Source organism: Caretta caretta, chromosome 5, assembly GCF_965140235.1.
Source record: "Caretta caretta isolate rCarCar2 chromosome 5, rCarCar1.hap1, whole genome shotgun sequence".
NCBI lineage: Eukaryota > Metazoa > Chordata > Testudines > Cheloniidae > Caretta > Caretta caretta.
The window spans coordinates 20,641,307-20,656,248 of NC_134210.1; the positions used below are offsets into that span (position 1 = coordinate 20,641,307).

General features: G+C 40.3%; 1 protein-coding gene across 4 annotated transcripts in view; it reads left to right on the forward strand.

Annotated features, from left to right (window-relative positions):
- WDR7 (WD repeat domain 7) overlaps nt 1-14,942 on the forward strand; it is a 375,678-nt gene that overhangs the window by 85,907 nt on the left and 274,829 nt on the right. For all 4 annotated transcript variants that reach the window (XM_048851745.2, XM_075128394.1, XM_048851746.2 and 1 more), the window contains one exon: nt 339-553. In XM_048851745.2, the coding sequence (XP_048707702.2) occupies nt 339-553 (215 nt within the window). The remainder of the gene's footprint in view (nt 1-338; nt 554-14,942) is intronic.

A 14,942-nucleotide genomic window follows, 5' to 3' on the forward strand; every position in this document is an offset into this window, starting at 1 on the left:
AGTCACAAAAGTCATTGGGTTACTATTGCGATACCACTGCCAAGTGTGTTGACTAATATACTCCCTCATCTTTCTATAGCCATTTGTTGTCTCTTGTTTTATACTTAGATGGTAAGCTCGTTGGAGGCAGGGACCATGTTCTTGTGCAGCTCCTCACACACTGGGGTCCTGCTACATGGCTAGGGCTCCTAGGCCTGTTAGTAATATAAATAATAACGGGTCATCTTAGGCATTACAGAAAATACTGCAGAATAGGTGACTACTTAACATATGCTTTTGACATTTTTGAATTGCCTGCACTAAAATAATGCATTTCATTATTCACCTTCCATTTCAAGGTGCACTGGATCGTTGTGTGATGGGGATAACGGCAGTCGAGATCTTGAATGCTTGTGATGAGGCAGTTCCAGCTGCAGTAGATTCCCTGAGCCACCCAGCCGTCAATCTAAAACAGGCTATGACTAGACGTAGCCTTGCTGCTCTAAAAAATATGGCCCATCAGAAACTACAGACTCTTGCTACAAACCTTCTGGCTTCTGAAGCATCTGACAAAGTAAGGTTTTTGTTTGTTTTTAATGCAATAGCTGAAATGTGTTTGTTTTGTTTGCCATAACTGAACCTATGTAGAAAATCTTAATCACTTTAATCTCAAAGAGCCCGATCCAACAGCTTTTAAAGTTAATAGAAAGTCTCTCACTGAATTCAGTTGGCCTTAGGTCAGGCCCAAAAAACAGATGTCCTTTGAGGCTATTAAAATGAATTGAAGTTGATTAGAACTTTCTGTAGCTTCTAACATAAAGGGTATTTATCCAGAGTTAAATATAAACCAAAATAAAGACGAAAAAATACACATTGTTTTAAAATTTGAAGCAAATTAATTAAAATGACATCTGTTTATGGGAATCCAAACTCGAATCTTTTTATACTTCATTAGAAGAAGTATTTGAGTGCCTCTTATAGTTTAGAGATTCATTTTAATATACATTGATTAACTGTCCTTGTATCTGCAGCTGCTTAAATGACAGGTTAAAATATGTTTCTCTAAAACAATATGAGTAAATTCCACCACTTTTAAAAGTGCGCAATGAGTTACACTTTGGTAGGATTGTTATATATAAAGTACGAAGCAGATGCTTAGCGTACTTGTTATATAGTTTAGAAACCGGTTTATTTTTCAGTTGATGTGTTTGAGGTTTAAAATATTGGCCGCACTGAAACATGTCAATTATACATTTTAACTATTCTTTGTAGTACCTGTATTTTATAATTAATAACTTTCATTTTCACTTGAATATTGCAACTGAGTGACAGGATTTTCATATGCTAATTTTTTTCCCTGCCTGCCATATTGGCATTTTGAGATTTATGGAATTTCTTCGTAAGGTAACTAGTGTAATTTATATTTATAACAAAGATTGAAACTTAGTATTATTCTTTTTATTAAATACTTTGCAGTGCACAGTAGATGTCAACACTGTAGCTGGTTTGTAAATATCAGAATGTCTGTTAAGATGTATTAACAGTTGAGTACACCAAGAATCGACTTGATAGAAATGCAGTCTATTTTTAATCTATTTTAATTTATATATAATAGTACGTATTTAAATTCAGAACTATTTCCCAATCCCATCTGAAAAGAGAGCAGGCAGGGAAGAGAGATATTATGACTAAAATTTTGAAAAATAAGTTTTACTGTGCCATTTATGAAACACTTCTTGTAAGTGGTCATGGCTCATTATGTGATTATTTTTTTACAGTCTTGTTTATCTCAGTTTTAATAGCACATTTTATAGTGCAATTAGTGATAAAAGCCCCTGATGTGAAACTAGTATTTATGTATAGCTTGTGAACATATTCAGTCCTGCAGCAATGATAATTGTTGCCCAGTCTACAAGGAAAACAATTATAGAAGGGGTTGGGGGGAGAAGGAGTCTAAGAAGCTAAAGGCTGCTGGGGGATAATCACTTTATGAAAAATGTATGCTGACAGAATCATTGGGGATTTCTCTTGCCACTCTCCACTCATTAGGGATTTCTTTCACCACTCTTCTGTGTAGAGATTGCAGGTCTCTTTGAGAGAAATCTTAGCAAAGAGACACCTTCCTGATGACTTCAGCTTCCTGATTATGGCAAGAGAGGTTCAGAAAAATAACTGAAAAATTGAAGTGGAGGGTTGCATAATATATTTTTTTTCTGTTGGGAAATCTGCACATAGTATGGCGAATGTTTTACCTTCAGTGTTTTTGTTAGCAAACTTAAATCCAGAATATTTAATGTCATGGGTGGGGTAATTGACTACTGTGATGCGTTTGATGATGACGATGTATCTTTGAAAATTCAGAGCACCAAAATCCAGTGTGCTTTTGATTTATACATTTTGCTATTTTTTACTTCAGAATACAGTATTTGAATGATTGTAATTGTCTTAAGCTTGTGTTGCTCACATAGACTGTACTTCAAAAAATCAGTCACATTTTCTTTGTGCAATACAGGAGAACACATACACATCAGGCATGCTCTGGCTTTCAACACGGACTTTATTGAACCGGAGGGGGGAGGGGGAATCTTTAGTGGTACAGTGTTTTTTAATTTCAAAACAGTTTTAACTCCCTTTGGAAGTCTGAGTACGCATGCAGCGCTGATAGTTTTAAGAGAAATTTAGAGTGCTGTGGTAAAAGTATGGAGCTCTGCGAACGTTAAACTTTCTCTCAGTTTGATTTAATAAACACAAGTAACAATCGGTTTCAATAGAAATCATAGTAGAACATAAAATGAAATGGCATATCTAAATAGTAGCATTAGATACAATAAGATCATTTAGGGCCCAAGATTTCGTCTGATGTCAAACTATTAGAGTGCCATTCAATTTTTTAAAAATGTAAATGCTATCTTTATAGATTTTGACTGGAAAACACATGAATGCCTACAGTTTATGGCAGGACGCAAGTCTAGTTTTATGTGGCAGATTTTCAAACTTCTGTATCTTGGGGTGGAGGTACATGTTTATATAGACACAGACACGCACAAACGTGCACACACACAGATGTTTTGATTTTTCAGGTGAGTATTTCCTGGTATCCCTCTACATCTTTACTCCATTGTCCTCTATTAAGCTTATCATATGACCTTGAAAATTGAGAATGCCCCTCCCAACATCCAGCGCCTTTCCTGGGATCCTGGATGGTCCTACCAAAAAAATACCCCCTTCCCTCCCTCCCTCCCCCCCCGTTTTTTTTTTTTTTTAGTAACCACTTACAAACCTGATCTCCTGAAGAAGCCACTGACTACATGAGCCAGTGAAATTGATCATGAGTCTGCTGAATGCATGTTCTCTTGAAAGCCCCTCTTACTGCCTCCCTGGCTTGTGACATGTAAGTAAGGGGAGGAGGGAGGTAGCAACAAGACCTCCCAGTGAGACTGTGGGGCCAAAACTCCTCTACAGAGTCCAAGCGGTGCTACAAGTGATCTACAGGCAACTCTGCTGCACGCCCATTTTGTCCACAAGTGCTGACCTGGCCTCAGTTGGTGGATACACTTCCCCTCACAAACTGTGACAAGGTACAGGGAGTGTAAAAGGAACCAGCTGGTTGACCTTGCTTAATTTTTCCTTTTATATCATGCAGCATCCAGCCTTACTGGATAACACTGGCTCTTAGCGTGAGTTATCCCTTTCTCTAGAGGAGTTTAACCTGTTCAGCCTGTGGGCTGAATATATTATTTCAGAAAGGTCAAGGGGCTATATAATCAATAGTTTAACTATTTAGTAGGCTTACGTAAAGCCAGCTGAGCTCCTAATTTTGCTCTTTCTGGGCCTCCCACAGCCTGGCAGGGAAGAAAGCAATGAAGCGGCTAGAGCTATTCTCTCCATCCTCCGCTGTGATACAGCAGGCTGCGAATGGGGGCAGCACTGAGCAACTGCAGCAGGGATGGGACAGTGGCTGTTTGGATTGATGCTGGCTTACATCAGAGCTGTTCCTGGTGCTGTAGGGAAAGCATTGGCAGAGAGTTGGGGAGGTGGAGCCCCATATCTCCTTCCTTTAGTGATAGGACTGTTTCAAATGCTTCAGTTCAAAAATTTCAGGGTGGAGCTCAAGGAACATATTTTCAATTATAATCAAATATGCATTTTCTTCTTAACTTAGTTACTCTCGTTAGACATATTTTAGAGCCTTTAGGGCCATGAGATAGTCACTACTGCCCTGATTCAAGCATGCACTGCTCTAATAATCCATCAGTCCCACCGGAACTAGCTTACTGGGGTCAGGTTTTGGGATTTTATTAAACTAATGCTACTATTTAGATATGCCATTTCATTTTGTTCTTCTATGATTTCTGTTGAAACCAATTGTTACTTGTGTTTGTTAAATCAAAGGCTAGTTCCTAGCCTCCTTTTACCTCTTAGTCCATTGTCATCCTCCGGCAGACCCATGTTGAGTTTAAATGTTCTGCCTGCTTGGAGTTTCCCAGTTGTTCAGTGTTCCCATTGTCTTTCTGGATCCTCCATCGATACGAGTCAGTTTCAGCCAGAACTTTACCAATCCAGTCATACTATCCCAGATGGTAACATAAATACCTCATGTCTACCATTCTTCCCTCAGAGCATCTATTTGCTTCCACTCAAGTAAGTCGCTACCATGCATATATTCATAAAAATATTGCAGAAAATTCCCATTTCATGACAGCTTGCACAATGGTAGTGGATTTCCTTTTCTTGTCTCTTAATAATTTTAAATGTTTTAAAAAAATTTTAATATCCTTTTCAATATCTTTCAGTCATCACAAGTCCCATCATGATTTTTATTCTTTTTTCTTTAGACTTAGCAAGCACAAAGGTATTCAATGAAGATACTGTTTACTTTCCCTCCCAGATAGGTAATAAAGATGCTTAATAATACCAAGCCAACACTGATCCCTCTGCTACTGCTCTAGATATTGATCCCCAATTTGATATTGGTATTTATCCCTATTTGTTTATGGTTTACCATGCTCTTTTCCAAGTTGATTTGAATTTTTTTAAAATAAGATTTTGTGAAATAATACGAAATCCAGATTATTAATACTAAGATCCAAATATATTGTATCAGCTGTGTCCCTTTCAATAATTGGTAATGTTGAAGCTGGGCCAGGGTCTACCGTACGATCGTTGTCCAATATAAAGAAGTCTTACCCTTTGTGTGTGTGTGTGCGTGCGCACTCATGCATGCATGCTAAAGTTGCAGCATTGATCCATATTTTTTCATGTCGGTTGTAGTAGTTTGACTTGCCTGAAAAATTCCTCCATTATGATGTGTCTGAAGTTTGATTTTATAATGGTGCATTATGGGAAACCAGGAAATAATATTGTTAAAATATATATATATGAGGCTTACAGAAGAAGAGTGAGGGGATATATGTGGAGCTGAATAATCTCATTGCTGAAACTAATAAGGGAGAAAGATTTTAATGAAGTCTAACACAAGAACATGTTAATGGATTTGCTTTGTCTACAAATACAGGTAATTGACAGAGTAAATATTTAAAACATTTTAACAACTCTTTTTTCTATGTTTACATATGTTCAGTAAATAAAACTATAGTTACTCATTAAAATCATTTCATTAACCGTTAGTAAGGCACAAGTTGATCAATTGCATGCATTTGTGTATGCATTTAGAAACACAAAATTTATAGTTTATGTAAATATTACCCAGATAGTATAATAATGGGCTATTTATCAATGTGAGTAATAAATAAATGCGTGTAATGACAACCATGCTAACTGCAACTTTCGGTGAATACTAAAGTTTAAGTAAATTGTACAGATGTTACATTATCAGAGCTGCAGGATGAGTTTATACATTAGTCTAGTCTATGGAGCCTCCCCCCCCCCCCGCCAAAAAAAAAAAGGCAAATAACCTAGCCGTTTAAGGAAAAAACAAAGGAATTTAGTGTCAATATATGATCAGTTTTTGCTCTTTACGTTTCAGGTTTAAATTATTGCATAAGCTGGAAGCATTTGTATGTTTTAGAATTCTGATTTTATATTTTGATTTTAAAACGATTATCAACAAGAGAAATGTGTTTAGAGAGCTATTTTTCTAAGTTGGTTTGTATGCCAGTTAGTGGTGAATATTTTGAAATTGGATGTTTTAAACATTTTAGAATTTGAGGGCAAATAAAAGAAAACATATATCCCAAGCAAATGTTTGTATAAGTTTTATTAAACTGTAGTGAGGGTAATAGTAAGGTTACATGTGTTCTTGATATATGTCCCATATTTAGTCCTGAGCACTGACCTTATGTGGTGTTAGATTCCCCTCCCTGTCCTTTATTTAAATTTAAACCTTTTCAACTATATTTTGCTTTTTATTATTTGAACTTTTTTGAAAGAATAATTAGTTTTACATATCTATAGTGGGGTATACAAAGCCCATACAACTCCTCAACCTTTTCCTGATTTGATCTTGCTGGGCTGAAGCTGGCCACCCTTGCCAGGATTTCAGTCTGAAGAGACCCTCCAGCTGGATGGAATAAAAAGGGAGAAAGCAAGCTTCAAAACTAGGCTCACTTGACAGAGATATCTTGGGTCTGAGGCAGAGGGACTCTAGAGGGTAGCTAAGTAACTCTCAAGGAGGAACTTTAGGGGTAAAGCCTGAAGAGAAGGCTTGGGCTGGACTTGTTTCATGTGCATTTGTTTGTTAATGGAGTCAAACACAGGAAGAGAATAAGCTATGCCCCTACAAAGGGCTTATGAATTTGTCATAGAATGGATGGGAAAGTCACCTGCTCGAATTATCTTCTATAATGAAGAAAATTAAAATTTAACAGAGACTAAATTCTGATGGGGGCAAATTGGAAAATCCTTGAAATTGCATATTAAAGGAAAGCATATCTGCTTCTGTTTTTGCTTAATATGTTCTTTAATTATTGCTGATAGGTCATAGGTGAGCACTAATAATAAATTCTCATACCTAACAGTAACCTGTCAAATTGGAGTATCAGGTAATTAAATTAGTCTACTTTAAGTTTTTAAGTGAATCTTCAGAAATGATTTGATTCTGAAATTAATGCTTACTAGTGTTTTAGTAGTGACAACAATAGGACAGCAGAGGGCATCAGAGATCCATTCCCATTTTAGAGCCATGTTTTTTCTTTTTTACATATTCTATGTTCAAAATCATTTCATTAATATTTATAAAGTATATCCTTTAGCATACCATGTTGCATTTGACAAATATTAACCATATGTTTAAGTTTATGTATGTGATTGTTCCTATTGAACTCAAATGTGTCTGTTGGCATGCTTGTAGGATTGGATTCTTAAATATTATAGCTGCACAAGTATGAGTTCAAAACTGTGCTCTAGATGAGTCCATTTTTAATTAACAAATTTTCCAAATCTAATTAAGATGTTGTTAATCACTGCATATCTATCTTTCAACCATAGTGGGTAGCATGTAAGAGAGATGCATTGGTAACAACGTATGTGTAGAGATTTTAATAGCTAAAATATTTCTTCTATGTTATCTCTACCTTTCATTATATTGTCCCCCCTCTAGCAATAAACAAAATGTCTTGTATAAATAAATATAGTTCTGTACTCTGTATTCTGATAAAGTATTAGACTTTATAGTACATAAGGCATAAGAGTAATTAATGCATTGTAAATCAGATCACCCCTTCTGATATACCATTTATAAAAATAATGTGTTTAAAAATGGCTTCTTCTCTCTTAGCTTTTACTCATTGATACTGAGAAATTGGATAATTTCCTTCCACACTCTCATTTCCTGTGATCTCTTTCATGGCTAATTTATTAAATAAATGGAACTTTTTGATTCTCTGTTCATGTAACACAGAACTTGGCTATTCATTGGTTTTTTGTTTGTTTTTTTTTCTGACTGTTTTAGGCCATATGGGTGTTCAGTCAGTGTTGCCACTAATGGTTGAGCTATGTACTAAAATGTAACAGGGAAAAAAGGGGGTGGAGGAAAAGGTTCTTGTTTATAATTGTCTTCATGTCCAAAGTGAAGAGACTGCTGGAAAGAGAGCCTAATTTTTATGGTGCAGAAGAAATGAGGATTTCAACTGGGATGCTGAACTAAGAGGAGAAGTTGGAAAAAATATTTAGCAGAACATCAGACGATACTGAAGATTAACTCAGCTGCTCTGAGTTTTGATTTGGTGGAGAGCCTCCATGCACACTATAACTTGCTGTAAGTAGGTTCTGCATATTTAAAAATCAGTCCTTAGGAATGTATTTTCAGCTGGCCCTCTGCCTTGCCAAACACCTGTTAAAAATGAACACTTCCATAGGCTTCTTAGAATCATAGAATATCAGGGTTGGAAGGGACCTCAGGAGGTCATCTTGTCCAACCCCCTGCTCAAAGCAGGACCAATCCCCAATTAAATTATCCCAGCCAGGGCTTTGTCAAGCCTGACCTTAAAAACTTCTAAGGAAGGAGATTCTACCACCTCCCTAGGTAATGCATTCCAGTGTTTCACCACCCTCCTAGTGAAAAAGTTTTTCCTAATATCCAACCTAAACCTCTCGCACTGCAACTTGAGACCATTACTCCTTGTCCTGTCCTCTTCTACCACTGAGAATAGTCTAGAACCATCCTCTCTGGAAACACCTCTCAGGTAGTTGAAAGCAGCTATCAAATCCCCCCTCATTCTTCTCTTCTGCAGACTAAACAATCCCAGTTCCCTGAGCCTCTCCTCATAAGTCATGTGTTCCAGATCCCTAATCATTTTTGTTGCCCTTCGCTGGACACTCTCCAATTTATCCACATCCTTCTTGTAGTGTGGTGGCCCAAAACTGGACACAGTACTCCAGATGAGGCCTCACCAATGTCGAATAGAGGGGGACGATCACGTCCCTCGATCTTCTCGCTATGCCCCTACTTATACATCCCAAAATGCCATTGGCCTTCTTGGCAACAAGGGCACACTGCTGACTAATATCCAGCTTCTCGTCCACTGTCACCCCTAGGTCCTTTTCCGCAGAACTGCTGCCTAGCCATTCGGTCCCTAGTCTGTAGCTGTGCATTGGGTTCTTCCGTCCTAAGTGCAGGACCCTGCACTTATCCTTATTGAACCTCATCAGATTTCTTTTGGCCCAATCCTCCAATTTGTCTAGATCCCTCTGTATCCTATCCCTGCCCTCCAGCATATCTACCACTCCTCCCAGTTTAGTATCATCCGCAAATTTGCTGAGAGTGCAATCCACACCATCCTCCAGATCATTTATGAAGATATTGAACAAAACCAGCCCCAGGACCGACCCCTGGGGCACTCCACTTGACACCGGCTGCCAACTAGACATGGAGCCATTGATCACTACCCGTTGAGCCCGACAATCTAGCCAACTTTCTACCCACCTTATAGTGCATTCATCCAGCCCATACTTCTTTAACTTGCTGACAAGAATACTGTGGGAGACCGTGTCAAAAGCTTTGCTAAAGTCAAGAAACAATACATCCACTGCTTTCCCTTCATCCACAAAACCAGTAATCTCATCATAGAAGGCGATTAGATTAGTCAGGCATGACCTTCCCTTGGTGAATCCATGCTGACTGTTCCTGATCACTTTCCTCTCATGTAAGTGCTTCAGGATTGATTCCTTGAGGACATGCTCCATGATTTTTCCGGGGACTGAGGTGAGGCTGACTGGCCTGTAGTTCCCAGGATCCTCCTTCTTCCCTTTTTTAAAGATTGGCACTACATTAGCCTTTTTCCAGTCATCTGGGACTTCCCCCGTTCGCCATGAGTTTTCAAAGATAATGGCCAATGGCTCTGCAATCACAGCCGCCAATTCCTTTAGCACTCTCGGATGCAACTCGTCCGGCCCCATGGACCTGTGCACGTCCAGCTTTTCTAAATAGTCCCTAACCACCTCTTTCTCCACAGAGGGCTGGCCATCTATTCCCCATGTTGTGATGCCCAGCGCAGCAGTCTGGGAGCTGACCTTGTTAGTGAAGACAGAGGCAAAAAAAGCATTGAGCACATTAGCTTTTTCCACATCCTCTGTCACTAGGTTGCCTCCCTCATTCATTAAGGGGCCCACACTTTCCTTGGCTTTCTTCTTGTTGCCAACATACCTGAAGAAACCCTTCTTGTTACTCTTAACATCTCTTGCTAGCTGCAGCTCCAGGTGCGATTTGTCCCTCCTGATTTCATTCCTACATGCCCGAGCAATATTTTTATACTCTTGCCTGGTCATATGTCCAACCTTCCAATTCTTGTAAGTTTCTTTTTTATGTTTAAGATCCGCTAGGATTTCATCATTAAGCCAAGCTGGTCGCCTGCCATATTTACTATTCTTTCGACACATCAGGATGGTTTGTCCCTGTAACCTCAACAGGGATTCCTTGAAATACAGCCAGCTCTCCTGGACTCCTTTCCCCTTCAAATTAGTCCCCCAGGGGATCGTGGCCATCCGTTCCCTGAGGGAGTCGAAGTCTGCTTTCTTGAAGTCCAGGGTCCGTATCCTGCTGCTTACCTTTCTTCCCTGCGTCAGGATCCTGAACTCAACCAACTCATGGTCACTGCCTCCCAGATTCCCATCCACTTTTGCTTCCCCTACTAATTCTTCCCGGTTTGTGAGCAGCAGGTCAAGAAAAGCTCCCCCCCTAGTTGGCTCCTCTAGCACTTGCACCAGGAAATTGTCCCCTACGCTTTCCAAAAACTTCCTGGATTGTCTATGCACCGCTGTACTGCTCTCCCAGCAGATATCAGGAAAATTAAAGTCACCCATGAGAACCAGGGTGTGCGATCTAGTAGCTTCTGCGAGCTGCCGGTAGAAGGCCTCATCCACCTCATCCCCCTGGTCTGGTGGTCTATAGCAGACTCCCACCACTACATCACTCTTGTTGCTCACACTTCTAAACTTAATCCAGAGACACTCAGGTTTTTCTGCAGTTTCGTACCGGAGCTCTGAGCAGTCATACTGCTCCCTTACATACAGTGCTACTCCCCCACCTTTTCTGCCCTGCCTGTCCTTCCTGAACAGTTTATATCCATCCATGACAGTACTCCAGTCATGTGAGTTATCCCACCAAGTCTCTGTTATTCCAATCTCGTCATAATTCCTTGACATCACCAGGACCTCCAGTTCTCCCTGCTTGTTTCCAAGGCTTTGTGCATTCGTATATAAGCACTTGAGATAACCTGCTGATCGCCCCTCATTCTCAGTATGAGGCAGGAGCCCTCCCCTCACAGACATTCCTGCCTGTGCTTCCTCCCGGTATCCCGCTTTCCCACTTACCTCAGGGCTTTGGTCTCCTTCCAGACCAAAATTCTTAAGCAATCCAAACTCTGTGTAAGAGCAAATGTTAGATTACTTACATGTGTGACAGTTCACCTTGTAGTCAGGTGGCCTGTGTATGTCCCTGATGCAAGCAGCTCATGCATCTCAAGGTCCAAGAACTGCAGCTTGAGGTCAGAGTTGATGAACTGGAAGAGTAGAGGAAGACAGCACGTATATTTATTTACAGAGACGCTGGAGCAGACACACCCGTGTCATGGTACTCCAGGTGAGGAAGTCTGTCATGATGAGTGGAAACCAAGGTTGAATGGAGGGACAGATGAGATCCATCTTCTGGCAGAGGGAGAAGAGGTTGATTCATGCCTCATACATTGAGAATTTCTCTCCATGAGACCAAGCTGTTGACTTAGCATGTTAGTAGCATGTTACTGAGTAGCATATTAGGGGATTCAGTCCTTAGAAATATTGACAACTGAGCATGTGATAGCACTGAGAACCATTCAGTGACTTGCTGACTGGTTGAGAAATGGGTTGATCTTACATGGATTTTTATAAAAACATTCTAGTGAGTGCTAAGGAAGACGTATTTCAGAGTAACAGCCATGTTAGTCTGTATTCGCAAAAAGAAAAGGAGTACTTGTAGCACCTTAGAGACTAACCAATTTATTTGAGCATAAGCTTTCGTGAGCTACAGCTCACTTCATCGGATGCATAGTAATGGTACATAAAGTAGAACCTCAGAGTTACGAACATCTTGGGAATGGAGGTTGTTCATAACTCTGAAATGTTTGTATCTCTGAACTAATTGTTACAGTTGTTCTTTCAAAAGTTTACAGCTGAACATTGACTTAATACAGCTTTGAAACTTTACTTGCAGAAGAAAAATGCTGCTTTTAGCCATCTTAATTTAAATGAAATAAGCACAGAAACAGTTTCTTTACCTTGTCAAATCTGAGTTTAAACTTTCCCTTTATTTTTTTCAGTAGTTTAAGTTTAACACAGTACTGTACTGTATTTGCTTTTTTTTTTTTTTTTTTGGGTCTCTGCTGCTGCCTAATTGCATAATTTCAGCTCAAAATGAGGTCAGTTCATAATTCTGGTGTGTGTAACTCTGAGGTTCTACTGTACTGGTACTGATATCAGGAGACAGGAGAGAGATCCTGAATGATTAATTTAGATGATTAGGGAAAAGTTTAAGACCAGAGCTTCCATGATGGCTTTCTCTGAATTGCTTCTGGTTCACAGGAACAACTAGACTGAGAACTTCAGTGTCTTAATGCATGGAAGACTGCATGATGGAAAGAAGAGTGGTTGACATTTATTAGGAATTGGAGGGGAACTTTGTTAGGAAGGGATAGCCTATCCTGATGGGCTAGGCAGCATCTTATTTAGACTGCTGGCTCAAAAAGGGTTTTTTGGGGAGTATTTAGACTAGGGAAAGGGATGTGAGGGAAAACTACCAGATACAGAGGGACACTTGAGTCAGACTAAGGCGTGGTCTACACTTCAAAGTTCGGTTGAAGTAAGCCGCCTTGCATCGACCTAGTTGTGAATGTGTCTACACTTAAACTTATCTCTGTGCTCTCCAATACACCGATGCAGTAACACCAGTTCAGCAGGCATCATTGCAGTATGCAGGCCATAGCTGATGTATTGAGGTCAAAGCAGGATGAATGAAGACTGCATTACCTGTGTTGACCCTAGCAGTCCTTAAGCAGCTGTCCCACAATGCCTAACACTGACCACAGTTGTGAACTCCACTGTTCAGGAGTCACAGAGTCCAGAAGGCCCCACCTGCTCCCTTTTAAAGCGGGGGGTGGGGGGGGGGATAAACATGGGGTAATAGTTTTACTTTGTGTAATGACACATCCACTCCCAGTCTTCATTCAAGCCTAATGTAATGGTGTCCAGTTTGCAAATTAATTCCAATTCAGCAGTCTCTCACTGGAGTCTGTTTTGAAGTTTTGTTGTTGAAGAATTGCCACCATTAGGTCTGTAATTGAGTGACCAAAGAGATTGAAGTGTTCTCCGACTGGTTTTTGAACGTTATAATGCTTGATGTCTGATTTGTGTCCATTTATTCTTTTACATAGAGGCTGTCCAGTTTGGCCAATGTACATGGCAGAAGGGCATTGTTAGCACATGATGGCATATCTCACATTGGTAGATGTGCAGGTGAACGAGCATCTGATAGTGTGGCTAATGTGATTAGGCCCTATGATGGTGTCCCCATGTTTATTTCCCCCCACTACTGTTCCTCACACATTCTTGTCAACTGCTGGAAATGGCCCACTGTATATAAAATCTCCCCACTGTATTTTCCACTGAATGCATCCGATGAAGTGAGCTGTAGCTCACGAAAGCTTTATGCTCAAATAAATTTGTTAGTCTCTAAGGTGCCACAAGTACTCCTTTTCTTTTTGCGGATACAGATTAACACGGCTGCTACTCTTAAACCTCTCATTACAGTGATGATGTCCCCAATTTAGCAGGACTCAACTATTCATCACTTTTCATCAATTTGCTCATACTAGAAGAGGTATTGGTTTAACAGAGAGAGAGTTGTCTGCTTTTTGTTCCCCTGTAGAAATAGGGGCCATGCAGAGAAGTTTGTTTATGTACATACAGAAGTCCCATGAATCCTCCTGAGAGATCGCTATGAAACATTCATGGAGGTACTCTGCAATCCTTTTCCAAAGATTTGTAACAGTCTTATTTCTTCCTCTGCGGTCGGACATTTTCCTGTGCCAGTCGGTGGTAACTTCAGCAGGCACTATTGTAGTAAACAGGTTAGCAGCATGCTGGGTGGGGGCGGCTTTGGGACCCCAGCAGCAGCTGTGCTCTCTCTGCTTTTGCTACCTTCCAGAGTAAGATTAGCTAAAATCAACACTGCCTACGAAAATGGTGTCAGTATTCAGTGTCATTGCCTAATACTCATACTCAACTGAGCAATTCCCTCCTCGTTTCCCTCACCCCCTGGAGGGCCATACGGAGCATGGCTGGTGCTGTGAGTGGAACCGTGCACAGGCACTCTGAAGCAGAAGTGTCAATAAGTCTGTATTATTTAAAACTTTAACTTTAAGGGAATTCTGGATCTTAACTTTCTCTTGTGACTGTACTGACAATGGTACCTGTGTGTGTGTTATCTGTAGCTGCTGCCATTGCAGCCTTGAGGGGTTCCCCCTCCATATCAGTGGAAAGCCTGAGCTAGATAAGGAGGAGAAAGACGAGAACTAGGGGTGACATGTTCAGCGAGATCCTGCAAACCAGTGCTGCATCCGACCATGAACAGAGGGCATGGATCATGAATATTGCAGACTGTATGGCGAAGGAGAGAGCGGACAGGAGAAAGGCCAAGGAGTTGGAGAGGAAGATGCACCAGGACATATTTGGGCTTCTCTGGCAGCAAACGCTGATGCTGCAGACAATTCCGGACTTACAGGTTCAACAAACCTAGGCTTGCCTCCCTTTGCAGTCCATGGAGAATGGCAACATTCCCTATACTTCCCTCAACATTCCATGCAGCACCAGGGGCCACATTCCTGCCCCTATCACTCCACATCGAGGGACATTAAGGACAAACACAGTTTCCCATACACTGACCTGTTAAAGCCATGGTTGATGTATGTGTAGCTAAAATGGACATGAACATTCCTTGCCCGTCTTTAAGCTCTGTTCCATATGTAACTTTAACG